The 19,638-nt window shown below is 33.7% G+C and overlaps 4 protein-coding genes across 6 annotated transcripts in view; 2 read left to right on the top strand and 2 right to left on the bottom strand.

The window, feature by feature from the left end:
* The window catches only part of LOC124532656 (protein GDAP2 homolog), a 105,673-nt gene extending 94,400 nt beyond the window's left edge, over positions 1 to 11,273 (top strand). For all 3 annotated transcript variants that reach the window (XM_047107690.1, XM_047107691.1, XM_047107689.1), the window contains exons 8-12: positions 4,795 to 4,948; positions 5,989 to 6,128; positions 6,696 to 6,750; positions 7,953 to 8,096; positions 9,314 to 11,273. In XM_047107690.1, the coding sequence (XP_046963646.1) occupies positions 4,795 to 4,948; positions 5,989 to 6,128; positions 6,696 to 6,750; positions 7,953 to 8,096; positions 9,314 to 9,358 (538 nt within the window). In that variant the 3' untranslated portion in view covers positions 9,359 to 11,273. The remainder of the gene's footprint in view (positions 1 to 4,794; positions 4,949 to 5,988; positions 6,129 to 6,695; positions 6,751 to 7,952; positions 8,097 to 9,313) is intronic.
* Positions 11,274 to 11,377: 104 nt separating this feature from the next.
* LOC124532303 (phosphatidylinositol-glycan biosynthesis class F protein) lies at positions 11,378 to 12,275 on the bottom strand. The gene has a single exon (XM_047107150.1). It carries the CDS (start codon positions 12,176 to 12,178, stop codon positions 11,468 to 11,470), a length of 711 nt encoding a protein of 236 aa, XP_046963106.1. The 5' UTR covers positions 12,179 to 12,275; the 3' UTR covers positions 11,378 to 11,467.
* Positions 12,276 to 12,708: 433 nt separating this feature from the next.
* On the top strand, positions 12,709 to 14,635 carry LOC124532252 (5-aminolevulinate synthase, nonspecific, mitochondrial). Its single transcript, XM_047107038.1, has one exon. It carries the CDS (start codon positions 12,961 to 12,963, stop codon positions 14,479 to 14,481), a length of 1,521 nt encoding a protein of 506 aa, XP_046962994.1. The 5' UTR covers positions 12,709 to 12,960; the 3' UTR covers positions 14,482 to 14,635.
* LOC124532251 (pre-mRNA-processing factor 17) overlaps positions 14,631 to 19,638 on the bottom strand; it is a 41,098-nt gene continuing 36,090 nt past the window's right edge. The window contains exon 11 of the mRNA XM_047107037.1: positions 14,631 to 14,827. Within this exon, the coding sequence (XP_046962993.1) occupies positions 14,650 to 14,827 (178 nt within the window). The 3' untranslated portion in view covers positions 14,631 to 14,649. The remainder of the gene's footprint in view (positions 14,828 to 19,638) is intronic.

Below are 19,638 nucleotides of genomic sequence, written 5' to 3'. Positions count from 1 at the left end.
TATATTTATCGTCTGATTTCCGATATGTATGTCCGTTTACGACACATCTGCATAGAAATGTATATCCAAATATTTAAAATAGAATAAATATACTCTAAGGAAGAACAACACACGTGACGTCATATGTGTCTATGACGGGAGCCATGACGTCATAATTACTAATTTGTGTGAATGTAGCTCTAAACCTTGCGTGATGCATTGAAATGAAATCAAAAGGAAACGTTATTCCTCACGATTTATTCTTTAAAGTCAATAATCAAACAAACTGTAATCATAAATTTAGCATCTGAAAAAAACAAAGATTCTTCCTTTTTTGCCATTTGAAAACAATATTTTTGCTCTTTTTAATAAGTCATTAATGAATTCGTTTTTATTTTTAATAGTTCTCCTTGACATATATTTACTTGAAATATTTAAATATCGAACAAGGAAAACTATATGTATAAGGTACTAACTTAAATGGTTTCTATAAAAAACAAATATAAAGTAGTTTCAATTTTTTTTAAATATAATACAGTGTGACACATAATCCACAGACATACCTCCTATTATATCCTTATATCGATCGATCGTTATTTATATCATTCACAAACAAAATAATTCGAATAACTAAAACAAAAGACTAATTAATACAAAACACTACGATCTGATCTATATATCGAGCACATTAGCGTAGTATATGTGTCCTATGGCTCCATTAAATAAACATGTGCTGAAGAGCTCTGCAAATGATACATCATTGTAACGCATTAACACTTTGTAATCGGAGTTGTAATTATATTATCTTTAAAGGGCTCTTTAAATCACAATTAACGGAAGATTAAAAATTTTAACTGGATTTATTTAAATCATTATCATCAACAGCCTGTAAACTTCTCACTGCTGAGCTAAGGGCCTCCTCTCCCTTTGAGGAGAATTTCGTTGAAATTAGGTGCACATGCTCAGGTGTAAACGCAGGTTTCCTCACTACCACTGAGCACGAGCAAATTATAAATACAATATAAGCACATGAATATTGGTGCTTGCCTGGATTTGAACCCGCAATCATCGGTTAAGATGCACGCGTTCTAACCACTGGTCCATCTCGGCTCAACAATAATTAACAGTGAATTAAACGAATGCAAATATATTTGTCTGGTGTAGAATATGTGATAAGTAATTCATTCGACGTTTTTGTCCAAAATGGGATCAAGGAGCAAAATCTCTTACTATGAACACAATCTAAGGAATCTGACTAGCGTTCATACGTAGCAAATTGAGTTCTGACGTAGCTTGGCGACCAGCCAGCGGGCCTGGCCGCGCCGAGTAAACTTCGTTTTAATACATTTTCACTTTAAAAACAACGCATAGTAATTACGTTTATACACACGTTGCACCAGACTGCCTGCTTTCTATTTCAAATGTTATTTTATAACATAATTAATTACGAGGTGAATGTTAGATGATTTTAAATTTGCGTCTGGTTTGTTGACTTAATTATCGAGTGGATATTTTTCGTGGTAACTGATTTTTATTTAATGGAATATATCTAAATAAACATTAACGTCACAATAATTGTTTTACTATTTATAATATGTAATAATTTAAAAAACGTTGGTGCCTAATGTTCTGCCTATGGACTATAAATCCGCTTTTTCGTTCGTATCTATAAATCCGTTAATAGAAAACATACTAAGCAAAACCCGAACACCTTAAATGTCAATCATTCATTATTAAATAACGATCTATTTATTTTCAACGTCATAAATTAAAGCCGTATGTGTTAACAGTACTAGGACGACAAGTGATATAAAAGTCGGCGCTTTCTCAATCTCTTGGGCCTAAATTTATCCCTGCCAAAAGCTTTGACCTAAACTGCTTGGAAAAATTGGAAAATATACAATTCTTTAAAAAAGGTATTGCTGATCAAATGCTAAGAACATGATACGATTTAAGCTAAATAATTTTGAGTGGACAATATTATTTAACATTTGAAAAAACTCAATCCATTGTGTATAAAATATATCAATTGTTCGTATAGTTTCATACGTAACGCAGTGACCGATCGGAACGCTGTACATATTACGAAGTGTGACGTCACAAATCGTGACCTTACGCGCTTATTTATTTCGGGACAGCCAAAAATAAATCGTCGGAAATATATTTCATTGGTGGTGCTGAAGCGAATGCTTCAAACGCACGTGTTATATATTATTACTGACGTAAATTCAGAAATCAGACAAATATATCTTGGTCGTTTTGTGTTGTCCCAAAAAATGTGTATTATATTACCTCGATAGAGTTACTGGGTGACTGCGTCACGAAATGAAAACCATAAACGTAATTTAAATATGTCACCTTCGAATATCTTCGATTTCTGTAAGAGTTGCCTAATAATCTCGGAATATTTGACACTTCTATCTTTGGGAAGCCGTGCATAAAACATATGGAACAGTTCTGCAGTATACCTAACTAATCTTCACTGCTCAGATAAGAAAAATAATGTATCTTCGAATAATTCGAACAAATCAACTTTCAGAAGATTAGTAAAAATTTTCATTGGATTAAGTCTCTCAAATTTTCATTGTTAAGTTTTAGTTTGCTTATGAACATGTGTCATGTATTTTTAAGAAACATTAGCTTCACTTTTTTGTATATTATTCCATATTGTTCACACGAATTGACAGGTCTAACAAAACATTACCACAGGATAGGACTAATAACTTTTTATGGATCCGACCCGAAGATAAACCGTCCTGGGATCGCAGCATTAGATGGCAAAATGGTCTGGCCATTGATATGGTAAACAAGCCGAACGACAAAAATTTTGTAACATGGTGTAACTACTGTTCCAAATATCTTATCAACATTTTTTGTTTTTCATGTCCTAGATTATAAAGTAATCAAATTTTCGTGTCTTCCACATTCGTAAATATGCGTGCTGAAGATAAAAATAAATTTAAAACTACAAAGTATTATTATGCCATACTTGTGACCCGTTTTTATATATTTTTCAGTGTTAAGTCGGTGCGTTATAAATGTGTACTAATATTTGGCTATTTGTCTTGTCTCTCTTTCAAGACCAAACCGTTTACAGATTTCATCCAAATTTCACCAAATTTTATCAAATTAACCTAATTTGATGAAATTTGGCGTGAAGCAAACTTGAAATCCAAGAAAGGATAGGCTACTTTTTTGCCTACTCCTAAAACGCAAGCGAAGCCCCGGACGATAACTAGTTAGAAAATAAATTTTGACGTCATGGGGATATTATTTATGGGTAGCAATCCAACACATTCTCATTTTATTGGTTCGCAATCGCACCCTTGACCTGAAAGTCACCCTGCCCCTGTTCTGTGGATTATTTGCTCTGAATACCGTTGAAATGTCGGTTTGAATTGGAATAGCGACTGGGTTGCTGTTTTATTTACTGGCGGTAAAATGGCAAATAAGTAAATGTTTCTTTTGGGACTCGGCCCATTCTCTTTATAGTATTGCTTCTTCAAATCTATATTGTGTTAACACCAGTAGAAAAGTCAGCCGATACATACCCTATTCGAATTTTCCACAAGCAACAAAACGGTAGAATTTCAATTAGTAATTTGTCACTAGAATAAATGAAAGTTGATGGGCTTCAAAAATAATATCTATGCTAATATTATAAATGGGAAAGTATCTCTGTCTTGTCTGTCTGTATTTTGCTCTTTTACTACCAAAACCACTGAACCGAATTTTATAAGAAGCAAATTTGAAGTCCGAGGAAGAACATAGGCAAGGCAACATTTTTACCTAACACCTGACAACCAAACTCCTAAAATATCAATAATTGCATTGAACTTTTCTTGTATTTTAAATATAAATAAATTTCATTAAATGTATCATATCCAGAATCCAAATTACAAGGTTATTTAGAACATTCCAGTCTTCAACGTTACAAGTTACACTAGTTTCGGTATTCACTTAAATATATTCCTTATCAATTCAATGCCAAGGTCCAAAATAGCGTGACAATGAACATTTTCTCATCCGGTATCTAGTGTTTGCTCGTGATTACAGTCATAAAACATGACGCCGAACAAATAGTCATTAAAATGTTTAATGGCTTGTAGAGATTCGGCGCGCAAATATCGAAACGTTTATTCTACTGGTATTTAATGTGATCATTGTAGCCTTAACTTAATGATATAATTGTAAAAACATGAAACATATGTCAAGTAAAATCAAGATGGAATTTTATTCGTGTTTCCATATTTTACGTGAGTTAGTAACTTTTTAGAACCATGTAATTTTAAGGTAACATTTTAGGGTACTGTAATGCGTGAATGAATTATAAAAGAGTGGAAACTTCATGCTCGAATTATCTCCGAAAAAGCAAACTTGATATTTTACCCAGTATTCACTCGTTTCTGATATTTTTTTAGCTGTCCTACCGCGTTCGAAGGTGAACAGTATTATACCAAAACTCAGTTTCAATTTATTTAAAGAGGTCTGACGAGACCTAGGTTGTCAGTGGACACCATCGCACTGGCTACTTTGCCATGCTACAACTAAATTGCTATATTCCTTCTGCTTGTCATACTCACATACTTATTACTGGGACCCACAATAAATAGTATTCCTCTAAACTAAATTTTGTACTCAGTTGACTCAATTACGGTGTGTACCCAAATGGGTTTATATCAGTGAAACGAGTGTGCTCAGTACCTACAATTATTTATTGTACAAGTTTGACATCGATTTTCAATAGGCAATGTAAGAAAGTGTAGCTTACATTAAAGAGGGAGTCGTTTTGTTAATTGATTAATTTGTCAACAGATATGAACGGCTACTGCGACGCGCTCGTAGCGAGGACCTGAGCGAGGTGTCTGGCATCGGCTGCTTGTACCAGAGCGGCGTGGACCGTCTCGGCCGGCCCGTTGTTGTGTTCATTGGAAAATGGTTCCCGATATCTGACATCGATTTGGATAAGGTCAGCATACTAAATACTCTTTTTTACAAACTCTTTTCTTTATCGCACCGCCAAATATGGATTGTCTAAGAAGATGCAAATCGCTTAGCGAGGGCGGTTAATGCAGTTGCGTCTGGACTCGACCACCGTCTTCATCATACCACTTACCATCAGCTGTAATGGAGTCATAAGCCTATGCAGTGAATAAATATAAAAATATGAATATTTACTATTGCTTCAAATGTGTGAACTAGTATTATTATAGAACCTATAGGATCGAAGTTCTTACAAATCCCCGTCAATAGTTCGATTGGCCAATTTACATAAAAAATCTTTGTTATGCTATTTTATAGTTAATAAATTGTAATATTTGTAGAAGATATAATCAAATAAATTTTCCTAACACACAAAGGTAAGCATTGCGCCCTAAGTTACTAACTCGGTAACTTACTTAGGAAGTAAACGGAGGCAGCCTATAACAAAGTTAAGCGTAAACCGTTACATAAGAGCCTTATATTATGAGTATAATAAACTTAACCAGTTGTGAGGCTTACTCTATATTTTTAAAGCCTAGTCGAGTCTTTATAGCCATGATAATAACTATTTAGTGGCATCCCCTAGAAACATGAAACTCATAAAAGCAATGTTTGACGGAATGCCCCAGGTATTTACTGTAACTTTATGACCAATTGGAGTAACCTAGTCGAGTCTAGAGGAGGATTATGATTGGATAATGGTGATAATGTTAGCGAGTATTATTTGTATTCGATATTACAAACTGCACGAATGTAAGATTTTAGGAAACTTATGTCTTTATTTGCTTGCTTCCTTTTGATTTTCCTCCAACACAGATAAGGCTTATATTTGAAGGCTCTTTATCGTTCTCTCACAGAAAAAAATGGTCCTACATGCTTCCACAACTGCTAGTCTTGGAGACGATGATGCTATGTCGGCTATTACCATGTCAAAATTAATACGTGATATATAATCTAGGCCTAGTTTGAACAGTAATTAATTTTGATGTTTACCTTTAATTAAAAGATCGTGTCAACTGTTTCCAGGCGCTCCTGTACCTAATAAAGCTGTTGGACCCGATCGTTCGCGGTGACTACGTGATCGCGTATTTCCACACCCTCGCCTCCTCCAACAACCACCCGCCGTTCTCCTGGCTCAAGGAGGTCTACACCGTGCTGCCTTACAAGTAAACATATAATTTATTCATGTCGTGTTTAGGGATTGGTCGTAAAGTATAAACTTGCTAAATACCAAATTGCATCAATTTTTTTTCAATGGTTTGGGCGTAAAAGAGAAACAGAAAAACATACAGAGCTCCTATTCCATTTATAATATTAGTATTAATGACTAGAACACCTTGATTTTGTAATTTACATTAAATTTCTAAAGGTATTAATTTCGGGATATTTACCATGTTTTTTATTTTTGTTCGGTGGAGCTCGATATTTCGATTTTATCTACGAATGTCTTGTTTACGAGACAGTCTCGTAACAAAAATAAAAACAAGGTAAATATCCCGAAATTCATACCTTTAGTAATAAAAATAACCATGTTAATTTAAAATCTTACATTAAATTTGTTTGCAATCTTTTAATTTTTGTCACTTTCTGAAAAAAAAAATTTCGACGCCAAATGTTTGTATGGCATTGTTCTTGAATAAGAATTCTTAATTTTTATTGATTGCTAAAAATTGCTACATCATTACTTATTTTAGTCGATTTTTTTTTCTAACTTGCAACACTTTACGTTACAGATATAAGAAGAATTTGAAAGCGTTCTACATCGTACATCCTACGTTTTGGACCAAAGTAAGTTATTTATGAAACAAGAAATTACTGAGTACTGACTTGGTAATTATATCGCTTAAATTATTTATAAATATCATTCAGACATTCATTATATAATAATACGTCACTCGTTGATTGAGTCATTGAGTGAATGGAAAGTTACTGAAAGTGATAAGTGAACTAACTAGTTCACTGTAGGTCACAACTCATTTTCTAAATTAAGACAATAAGGATAATGTTTCAAATTAAATTTTCTGTTATTTCTCTTCGTTATATTTTTTTTATTGGTGTATTGTGTTTTGGATAGCTGATCAAATCTTATTCCTCTATGATAAAAAACAAAGTAAATAATGACAAAAAAATAATTTTCTTTTTGTTTGATATTCGTAGGTGGTAGTGCAAAGTGTTCCGATGAATATGAATTTAGTATGAATTTAAACTTTACGTAATCAATGCATTACCAACCTTGGAAAATCAAATGACCCTTATGCTTGTAGTTATATGTCTGATTCAAACAAGAACATTATATTATGATTGTTGCTTGGTGGTTGAATATATGATGGGTGGGTATGACCACCAAGGAGTTGATTATAACCTGTTTGAGAGATTTGTTAAATAATACTGTCTTTGTAATGTCGAATCTGTATTGATAGAAAGATAAATAAATAGAAATCGGAGTAAAAATCAACACCATTATTTGTATTTGAACGCTATTTTTTGCAAATCGAAAAGTAAATACAAGTGCTTACATTGGGTTCAGAGTAATGTATGTGATGTTGTTAGATATTTATTTATTTAACATGACGTTGATAAACATTTTTTATAAATTACATATTTATATACATTCGTATTCGTTGATAATTTTACAACGACATAAATTAACAGTGTTAACAACACGACTGATAATGTCGTGTCGATAATATTTTAATCGTTTCAATGTCAGCTGTATTAAAGAAAACTTAACAACAACAACAGCCTGTAAATTTCCCACTGCTGTTGGTGGGTTGAATACAAATATGGCAGACTTTCTATGAAATTAGACACATTAGGTTTCCTCACGACGTTTTCCTTCACCACCGCGCACGAGATAAATTATCAACACAAATTAAACACATGAATATTCAGTGGTTTGAACCCGCAATCATCGGTTAAAATGCACGCCTTCTGACCACTGGGGCATCTCGGCCTAAAAGTAATTTGATTATAACTGTTTCCGCCCGCAGATGATGACGTGGTGGTTCACGACGTTCATGGCGCCCGCCATCAAGGCGAAGGTGCACAACCTGCCCGGCGTGGAGTACCTGTACTCCGTGATGGCGCGCGACCAACTCGAGGTGCCCGCCTTCGTCACCGAGTACGACATGACGGTACGCGAGTTTAAAAACTAACATTTAACATTTGAATAAAACCAGATGTAACAATTCGATTTTCAGGTTAAAGAACTTTATTACCCATAAAGAACCTTACAGTTCACTTTACAATGAGCAATACATATATCTTATATACAAAGTTTGTTTTTTGTGGTATAATCCGCGGCAGTACATATCGACATTGATCCAAAGAAGATAAATAAAAACAATGAAAAAATTATGTAGTAAATGGTTAAAATTTTAGTAACATTAAATTGTATTTTAAATATAGAAATAATGTTTACCAATTTTATTCATATATATTTTCCCTTATAAATATTTTTAGTTTCTTTTTAAAGTTAGCTATATTTGTACACTCTTTTATACTACACTTTTGTATTTTAAAAATGTTACATAAAGTGCAAAAGGAGCCTTATTTCCAAAGCATCGATCTCTTCCAGGTAAATTTTAGTAGAGGATTATTGGTTAAATAAATGTCAGAATGGGAACAATTATTGTATTAAAAGGAGAATTAGTGTGACTTTCCGAACGTCATGTGTCAAGCTGACAGATGGCTTTTTAAAATTCTTTCTCTTTTTGGCGGGAGGCGCGAAATACGGTCAGGCGTATCATTGTTTTACTGATTGAAGTATTTTGTTGTTATTGATTATTATTTTATGTCCTTGCAATAAATTTGTTATAAAAGTAATTTTGTTTTGTAAATAGTATTCATTCGACATTCAACCTAGATATCAGTCGGTTCCGGTGCTCTTTTCTGAAATAACATCAAAGATATCTATTTTGAGAGTTATTATTTATGTTGCATGAATGTACAAATAAATTAAAACAATATTATGAATTCGCTCGGTATATATATTCAAAGCAATGTTTTAATTAAAAATTTGAGCGAACGTTTTGGTGAAAGAAGCAATTTCATCGAAATAACTGTTTTATTGTAATTAATTATATGCAATTACTTTTTTGAATTACGCAAAATCAGTAAAATTACTAATGCGCGTTCATTCAAGCATCCCTTTTTTAAGCGACTTCAAAAAAAGGAGTGTTCTCAATTCGACCGGTATATATTCTTTTTTTTTTTTCATTTATAACACTTTGGTATCTGCTGAAAAAAATATTTTCTACAAAATATAAAATCTCTATGGTTTAGACTTTAATTTGGTGGATTTTATTGAAAAAGCTCAAGCAGTTTCTAATATTAATTAAATTGTTTCCAGATAAACGGCCTGCACTACTTCCAGCCCGACACCAACAACACGTAGACGGTTCGCCCCGCGCCGCCGTCTCTTTCCCTATTCTATATATTTATTTGTATTAATAAAACTCTATGACGCTGTGTATTCGACCGATTTAATGGCTACTGTAGTTTTTGTTGCTGGCCATTACAATACTTGCGCGTGAATGGCAAGCTTTAAATATTGTTAAGCCTTGTTAGGAATTGAATAAAGGCAATAAACGAGTACACCGGTTTTATGTAAGGGAAATATCGTGTTTGAATTTTGACGGCCTAGAATCGATTGAAGAAAAATTTTGTTATTAGCTTTTTTCTCTATTCGGCGATTTGGACCCAAAGATTTGAATCTGTTTCAAAATGGCGGCGAGTGACAGGCCAGTGTTAGGTTAGAAGGTTAGTTTATAGACGTGTGAATTTTCTATACAATTTTGGAATAAAAAAAATGACAAAAAAAATCAACATATCAAAACTTTATCTAAAATAAAATTATTGATTTTTCTGATCCAATAATTTTCAATTAAAATGTTCGATCATATTGTTTTTATTTGTCAATGATAGTTACCGGGTTGTATAGAAAATTCAGCGAAAACGTAAGATTGTTGAAATTTTAACTGGTAATTAGTATTAGCAGTGCATTTTTATATTTTGTAAGTGATAACTAATCGTGTGGATATTTCGATGCTCTTTTTCCAATCTAGTTATCGATGTGTTCTTGAAACCATAACGTTGTATAATATGGCACAGATAATAAATGTTGCTGAGCACTAAAATATTGTTTAAAGTACATTTTCATTCTATAGATAATTTCTTTATCATCATACCACCAATAAAAGTTTGTTTCCAAAATAAATAATTTTTCGTAATTACCAGAACAGGGTAACTGTATTAGACGCCATATTTTAAGTGTGTATTGAAATTATATTTCCTTTTAGATATAAGCACTAAATAACACTTCCAGGAAATGGAAAAGCAACTACATTTTAATTTGATATGGATTGACATTTCCACATTTATATTAAGGTGCTGGAATTTCGTTACGAGTTTAGAGTTTTATTTTTTAGATTAATAAATAATAGTTGTTGATAGTAGTTCTGTACATATGTTGTTTAATGGTTGCACATTGCATGATTCTAGATCAGCCATAATATGGTGCAGTGCCGAGTCATTTTCTAATTAACATTCTTTAAAAACTGAGCTATGGCTATTAACTTTGGTGATCTAAAGGCGACTACCACATACTTTCAACAACTTCAACTTGTGCAAAATAATATTACGAAGGTTTAACTAAAATTCTCTACAAAGTTTTATTAAAGTTTTTCTCAATGCAATACCACTGCCAAGGCGCTCGTATTTGTATTCAATAGTGAGATAAATTGCAGGGTGATTACTAGTATGCACCAAGTTATAGCACTGCAATATGTAGTAACTAATTTAATGTCACATCGAGGAACAGAAATTGATATAAAAAATAATGACGGTAGTTACAAAAATATTTTTATAATAAATAATTATGTTGATGTTAACAAAAGGGTTTTTTATTATAAAATCAAAAAATATTTTTATAACTTTTCAAACACTCTGAATGTGCCACATTTCCATAAACAATTACTGTAGTTATAATTTTAGTGTAAGTGAAAAGCAAATGCATTCACTGTATGTAATAAGATTTATATTACAAATTCAAATGTTTTCATAGTCTTTGATTGAATGACTATATACTTACCGCAAAGCCTTAGGTGTGTCAACCGTTGTTATTCTTTGTTAGCAGAGTATATTGTTGTCAAATTGTATGTGAATGAGAGTCGGCATAAACTTTGTATTATAATGCTAATTTAGGAGTTATTTAAACAATGTGATGATAAAATCAGTTAAGTTTCATATTTTATAAAAAGATTAGGCTATGTACATATTTAACAAACACAAATAAAGTTATTAATTTACTACATTGAGTTTTATTTGCCATTCTAATTATACATAAATAAATATATACATACATCTAACTTCAAGGATTTGTAAGTTTGCAATAAAAAAAATGAAAAACTGTGTGTATTTGTTTTAACAACCATTTATTAATCTATAAATACTTTAAATAATTTCGATAAACAAAATGCAATACTATTCCATTCTATACATAAAGTTACTTAGAAATATGGAGTCTATTCATCATATTAACAAATATACTAAGGAATGGATGCTTGTTAGCCGCAGACATCAACGTAACTTTAGTCACAGTTAGAACATTAGATAACAGATAACCGCCGATTGCTCCAAGGTAACATGGTATTGGCCACTGTTGCCAGGGCGTGTTCCAGTCCAAGGGAATAACGACCGCGCCGAGCCACGCCCCGCATACCGTCAACAATGCATTGTTCACTAACATGGCTATGATAGTATCTCGGGGGAAGGTCTTCACACCGAACAATAATTGTACCGCTAATTCGACCCCGGTATGGGCTATCAGAGGAAATACTGTTAGTAGAGTTAATAAACTCGATAAAATTAATGTTTCCTCGTGGTATTCTAACACCGGAGCGCCGAATAATATGATTCCGACGAAGAAGCAAAACTTCACTCCCAGTAGAAAGACAATTGATTTAACTATATCACCGACTCGGTTTTTGCTCGCTTTTTTCTTGACTTGAAGATCATTATTGGAGTTCAGGTAAAATGATTTAATTAATTCCGCGGTGAATATGAGCACTAAAACGTAGAGCGAAGAAGCATTTCCCACTGAGTATAATAATCCTTTATACGAAATAACAGTCACAATACTAGGTAAATAAATGCACGTTACTAAACTAGATATAGTCACTCTTCTCAGTTCTAAATGATTATTCAATGAAAACATGGTCAATCTGTTTTAATTAAGCAATATTGTATTAAATCTTATACATTTAATAACCGTATCAAAAACATATTATCTTATGTCAACTGTCAAATTAAAACTATACGCAGATAACGAAAAACTGATTAAAGTACACAGACATTTTACATGTGCTACACCACTTACAATAGCTTATAAATTCCAATGTAACTTAATTCTCATTAAACATCATATTTTTAACTGATACCAATAATTATACAATTTTTACGTTAAAAATCAAAAACGATAAACTTTTTGCTTAAAGCTTTTTTTTATATTATATTAGGAAAAAATCCTAAATCTATGTTTTTAATTTTATATCTAATTTTTATTTTCTATAATTAATAATAACACTAAAATTAAACTTGACTTAAAATAGTAATATGTTTTATCTTCCAAACATTTCGTAACGTACTACGAAATCAATAATTATAGGTTACTAAAAATACATGTTCTACAAAGTTACAACACTAAAATGACAAATTATTTTTTTTGGCAACATTCACTATTCGGAATCAAAATAAAAATTATACGTGGAGTGGAAGTACACAACCATTTATTGAAACTTAATCGATATGACGACACATACTTTATAAATGAAGGCTGCAGTGTTTTGAGCCGCCAGTTGTAATCTATACACCTGCGAGACGTTCGGCTACAGTGGGAGCCAACGTAGACGTGGAAGTCATCTAAATATTGTATAAACACAGTTGTTGTATTATACTTGTGTCGTAAGTGTTTCGAGTGAGTGTCATCGATTACATAAAATGCCTTGTCCTTTCTTAGGATCAATGAATCAAGCCTTCGTGCGAAATTACGGCAGCGTACTGGTAAAACAGTACGGGAATTTCTGTCCTATATTTTCACGAGGCTTTCGCACGCTCGGGGTCGATGAAACAAAATGCCCTTTCATTCAGAAGAACTCGATCATCTCCGAGGCACCGAAGGAGATGACCGAAGATATCGTCGAGAGTGTTAACACTTACAAATACGATAAATTCTTCAGCGAACAAATTAATGCGAAGAAGAAGGATTACTCGTACCGTATATTCAGGAAGGTGTCTCGCTTGGCGGCCGAGGGCCTGTATCCGCAAGCTTTAGAAGGAGCCGAGAACCGTCGTGTGACTGTGTGGTGTGCTAACGATTACCTGGGAGCGTCGCGCCACCCCGTTGTGCAAGATGCTGCGATTTCTGCCATCAAGTCTTACGGAACGGGGGCAGGTGGTACTCGGAATATTGCTGGCAACTCACAAATGACTGAAAAACTCGAATCTGAAATAGCCAAGCTACACAAAAAACCAGCAGCTTTAATCTTTAGTTCCTGCTTTGTCGCTAATGATGCGACTCTCTCTACTTTAGCTAAAATATTACCGGGGTGCATCATTTACTCTGATGCTGGCAACCATGCATCGATGATACAAGGAATAAGAAACAGCCGAGCACCTAAACATATATTTAGACACAATGACCCGAGTCACTTGAGAGAATTATTATCCTCATCACCGTCTGGTGTGCCAAAACTAGTCGTTTTTGAGACTGTCCACTCAATGAGTGGAGCTATTTGTCCCCTAGAAGAAATGTGTAACATAGCTCATGAATACGGAGCTCTGACATTCGTAGATGAAGTCCACGCTGTGGGCTTATATGGAAAACACGGTGCTGGGATCGGTGAGGAGAGAGGAGTCGAAAACCTTATCGATATCGTCTCAGGCACATTGGGCAAAGCCTATGGAAACGTCGGAGGCTACATCGCGGGCTCGTCTCTACTGGTGGATACCGTGAGATCGCTGGCTCCAGGGTTCATCTTCACGACGGCACTCCCTCCTCCCGTGCTGGCTGGGTCCTTGGCGGCTATAAGGCTGCTGGCGAGCGAGGAGGGCCGAAGCATGAGAGCCAAGCACCAGGCTATCGTCCGCTACTTGAAGCTCTCTTTGTTGGTGGCCGGACTGCCGCAGATGCCGTCCGTGAGCCACATAGTCCCCGTGCCGATAACGGGCGCGGACAAGGTGGCGCTCGTTGCGGAGTCCCTGATGAAGCGCGGCCACTACGTGCAAGCCATCAACTACCCGACGGTGGCGCGCGGCGAGGAGCGGCTGCGGTTCGCGCCGGGTCCGCACCACACGCCGGAAATGATCGACAGCCTCATCACTGCCCTCATCGAATCATTCCACGAAAACAATATAAACTTTAACCAGTTCATGGTGAACGGCGCCTGTCGCGAGTGCAGTATGGAGTACAAGGTCGACATCGCCTACGAGGAGCCCTTCAAGTATCCCATAGCCGCGTAAACGCATAAATAGACGAATGCTTGTACCTAATCTAGCCGACAGCTGACATAATTTAAAATAAAAAAAGGAATGTTAAAATATTGCAAAGTTTATTTGAGTCGTTATTTATGGTTTGTGGTTTAAAGGTAGGGGTTATTAAAACAATCATATCGTATTTGTTGTTGTCATTTAATCCCAGTATTTGATGAGACCGTCCCAGCCCGCGGTGAGCAGGCGGCTGGGCTCGTGCGGGTGCCACAGCGACGTGATGCACACTCCGTCGTGGGCCTTCCACTTCTTGTACAGCTTCGTAGTCTTCCAGTCCCAGATGTAGCACTTCCCGTCGGCGTCGCCCGACACGAGATAGCTGAAACCAAAAAACACTCAATTATAACACAAACTTACATAATAAACGGTCAAGTACATCTAGTAAATTCTCGATAGCTACTCATTGTGATAAAGCGTGATCGATAATTATCGTAACTATTTCAATTAATTTACAAATCATTTGCATAAGAACAAATAAGCAAGCATTGATAGCCATAAAATTGTAATTACGCAAAAAGAAGTACTGTATTTTCCTTAACATTTAAAATTATTGTAAAGAGACTTAAAAACATTGAAATAATTAGGAACAATACCTTTGCACAGTAACATTCGAAATTTGAAATTTAAAAAAAACGTAATAAACTTCATTTTTGACATGAAGGAGATGAATGGTTAATACGCTCGAAACAATAATTAAGTATGCTGTATAAAACACGGAGGTCAAGTAATTTGTTTCGCACATATTTATAATTTGATTGAGTTATTTCGTTTGTATTAATTTATTGATAATAATTGCCTTATAATAGAAACACGTGCGAATTAATAAAAAAAAAAAAACAAAATCATTACATAATGTTTTTGTTTCGAAAAATTTAAAATAATAAAAAAATTATAACTTGACTTTACCAACATACAAAACAAAACATAAAATTATGAGATACGTTTTTTTTTTTAAATTTAACCTATGCCTGGTATTTGAATAATTACAAAGCCTAATATGAAATTAGATCAGCCTAGATTTAACAGAACAATGTAGTTGAGTAATCAGTTCGTCGATAATCAATAATAAAGGAACTTGATTCATTAAATTTGAATATCGAATACTATTCTTGCGTATTTTTCTGCATCCTATATCGGTAATTCTAAACGAAAATACGCAAGTAATGGTGTCTCTATGTTACGATTACACTGTAGGTACATAAGAATAAAATATATTATTTAATTTATACATGAAATTAAATTGGAGTGTCTGTTTGTAATATTAAAATTTCCTTTTTTATATGCTCAATGAATATACATGCATTTGCAATGAGCGTATGCATGTATACACGGTACTTATACCAAAATAATATTTTTAATCGGTAAATTTTTGTCGGTCTCTCTGTTTGTTCCGTCTAATCTCTGGAACGGCTGGACCGATTTCGACGGGACTTTCACTGACAGATAACTGATATAATAAGGAGTAACTTAGGCTACAACATTTTTTTTTGTTTAATTCAAATGCATAGAAGGTCACGGACACAGCTATTATAATATATAAAAGGGCAAAGGCTACTTTTTTAATAACTCCATTGTAAAAACTTTATCTAATTATGCATTATTACTTATAAAAAATTAACAGCTAGCAATAAATAAATCATACCGAACTGATTTATAATGCCGATTACTACCTGACCTCTGCAATAAAGGCGAGCCAGTTACACAAATTAGAATGATCAATTTGTTTATTATATGATCATTTTCAAGTGTGAGTCGGTTTCATAGAACTGTTTCACGTTATTTCTGAACGATCAGCTACTATAATAAAATAACGTCACATTACTTATTTTATTTTATTAAAATTCGGATTGTTATACCATCAATACAAACTGGATATTATTTTGTAAATTGAAACTATTTGATTATGGTCTCTCCAGGGTTACGGGAGTCATATGAAAAAAAATATGTTAATATATAAAATAGGGGTATATTTTAATCTGCCTTCCGTCAACCTATTCTAATAAATTTCAATAAAAACCGATCGATCGTGATTCGGTAACATCATACAACAGCCTGTAAATTCCCACAGCTGGGCTAAAGGCCTCCTCTCCCTTTAGATGAAGGTTCTGAACATATTCCACCACGCTGTTCCAATGCGGGTTGGTGGAATACACATGTGGCAGAATTTCTATGAAATTTGTCACACGCAGGTTTCCTCACGATGTTTTCCTTCACCGCTGACTACGAGATGAAATCTAAATACAAATTAAGCACATGAATCAGCGGTGCTTGCCTGGGTTTGAACCCGCAATCATCGGTTAAGATGCACGCGTTTTAACCACTGGGCCATCTCGACTCTATACTCTCTATATATCGACTCCATACGGTAACATCATACTACTATCTAAATGTCGCATTCATATATAGCATGTGCGCTGAGCACATTATTCTGCGATAAAATGCATATGTCCTAATCCAGATTATAATTTATCTGTGCCAAATTTCATTTAGATCCGTTCAACTGTTCTTACGTGATTGGGTAACAAAGATCCAAACTTTCGCATTTACAAGTTAGTAAGATTGGCGTGACCTAAAAATATATATATTTAAATCTAGTTTTTCGACATATTACATTATGTAGGTATATAGACTGTTTACTGTGCATAGCAAACATATTTTTTAGTATGACAATACTTTATAAGGTACTTAAAACACCTTCTTGAACATAGGAATATAAGATTAGACTTATGAGTATAATCAATGAATCGATTTTATAGTCGCTATGAGGATGTCCATAATGAACAGGATGTAGTTATGAAGCGTAAACTTCAAGAAACCCCTCGGACCCTCGTCAGGACTACAAGTAGAGGTCAGAAAACAAAAATAACAGCTAGGATATCAAAGGATTTTTGTTGTAAGATTTGAATATACATGGTTATTGGTAATTCGACGTATTCCTATTAAGAGGTGATGGGGTGACTATTTGCAATAATTTTAACCTATATATGCATAGAAAATTTTACATTTTTGAGTTATCGTGCTTTTTAGAGTTTTTAATAAGCTAAAAATGCAACTACAAAAATTTATTTAAAATTAGTATATTTTTGCCCTTTATAACATTTTCTTCGTATAAAATTCACACTCTTAATTCGATTGAAAGACACATTTTTTCAATAATATACGATACGATTCTCTCAGGCACAAAAATAACATGTACCTACATCTATGAAATATGAGGGGAGGTCGAGATATATGATAATAAATATCTTAAGAGGGATAAGAAACATAAACAGGATCTGCCAAATCAAGAAACGCCTCGCGCCGCCGCGGGATCTGTGACGATTAGTCTAAAAACAATCGTGACCCCATTGAATTGGATCAACCATCGCATTAATGATATCAATCATCACTTGCTATCAAAATAAATATCTGTTCGAAGTTTATATTATACGTTATAAATAAAATCCAAGTAGACTAAAAATATCTATATAATAAAAAACAACAACCACAGCCTGTAAATTCCCACTGCTGGGCTAAAGGCCTCCTCTCACTTTGAGGAGAAGGTTTGGAACATATTCCACTACGCTGTTCCAATGCGGGTTGGTGGAATACACATGTGGCAGAATTTCTATGAAATTTGCAATCCGCAATCATCGGATAAGATGAACGCGTTCTAACCACTGGGCCATCTCGACTTTTAATAAAAAACGTTCCATCTATATTAATATTATAAATGTGAAAGTAATTCTGTCTATCTATCTTTCACGAATTAGATGAAATTTGCTATGAAGAATACTTGAACTCCAAGGAAGTACGTAGGCTATTCTTTTTGCCTAACACATGGCAACCAACACCCTAATACGCGAACGATGCCACGGGCGACTGCTAGTTTATTATATATAAGTGTTTATCGCTTCAATAAGTGAAGCTTATTTCCGGGTACTTCACTTGGAGTGGCATAATACCACAATAAATGATGAATTGCATTTTCTTTTTAACAGAGAAGTATTCACTTGTGATACTAAGAACGGTACATACATATTCGGCCAAAAATTCCACACAAAATAAAATATTTTTTCTAAAAAATAACACCGACTTCAAAGTGATCACTAAATAATAATAAAATAATTTAATTTAAACATATATTATTGAAATCGGCCGATCGTACGTAAATATTTCTACATTTTGTTTTTCATTCAAAATCGTCCAGCTTCAATAATAGATGTTGCACGTGTACAGATATCCACATCATAGTACCATTCCAGGAGTATCTTCTTTCTAACTAAAAAAAAATCATCAAAATCGGTTCATAAATGGCGAAGTAATCGGCGAAGAAACATAAAAAAAAATACCGGTCGAATTGAGAATACTCCTTTTTTTGAAGTCGCTTAAATAAACTAAACTCAACACAGATTAAATAAAAAAAAACTATCGAATACAAAAACTTTGTATTCGATAGTTTTTTTTATTATTAATTTAAAATAGGAACATTCTACGTTCGTCGATGAACAAAGCAATGAATATATATTTACATAAAGGTTTGTATATACTTTTATCGAGCTAAACTCAATAAGTGTTACAATTTGACACGTGCGAAAATTATCACATAAATCTGCAACATTGTAATGGGAATAATTATCATTTGAATGACAGCGCTTTCATGATTTACGAAAAACATTCAGCATGTCTTATTAAAACAATTATAATTGTAAATAATATGAGGCAAAACTAATTTAACGTTATTTATTAATACGTTTTAAAAGCCGATTTTACATACAAGAATTCTTCTTCATATTGAAATGACATTCCGAGGAGGATTAAACGAAATCAGTGTTGTATCCATTGATAAAAACCTGTGGTTGCTTAGTGGGCGATAACCTGAAGTTATCTCGTAACCGAAAGCACGATAATTGCTGATATTGCATTCATAAAAACGAACAAAAAAACAAATAATATTTTATACACATACTTGTTTTAATAAACAAAAAGATTATTTATGAAAATACAATCGTAACATAATAATTATTAAATACTATACCCGAGTATTATTACCTCTTTATTAGGGGTAAATAAAATACCTATAAGCAATGATATTCTAATAAACAGATATGTTATATCTATACTAAACAACAGAAAAAAGTGTGCCGCGTC

Source organism: Vanessa cardui, chromosome 9 (genome assembly GCF_905220365.1).
Source record: "Vanessa cardui chromosome 9, ilVanCard2.1, whole genome shotgun sequence".
NCBI classification, from domain to species: domain Eukaryota; kingdom Metazoa; phylum Arthropoda; class Insecta; order Lepidoptera; family Nymphalidae; genus Vanessa; species Vanessa cardui.
Note: the sequence above shows the minus strand (reverse complement) of the source record. Positions and strands in the feature narration are given on the sequence as shown.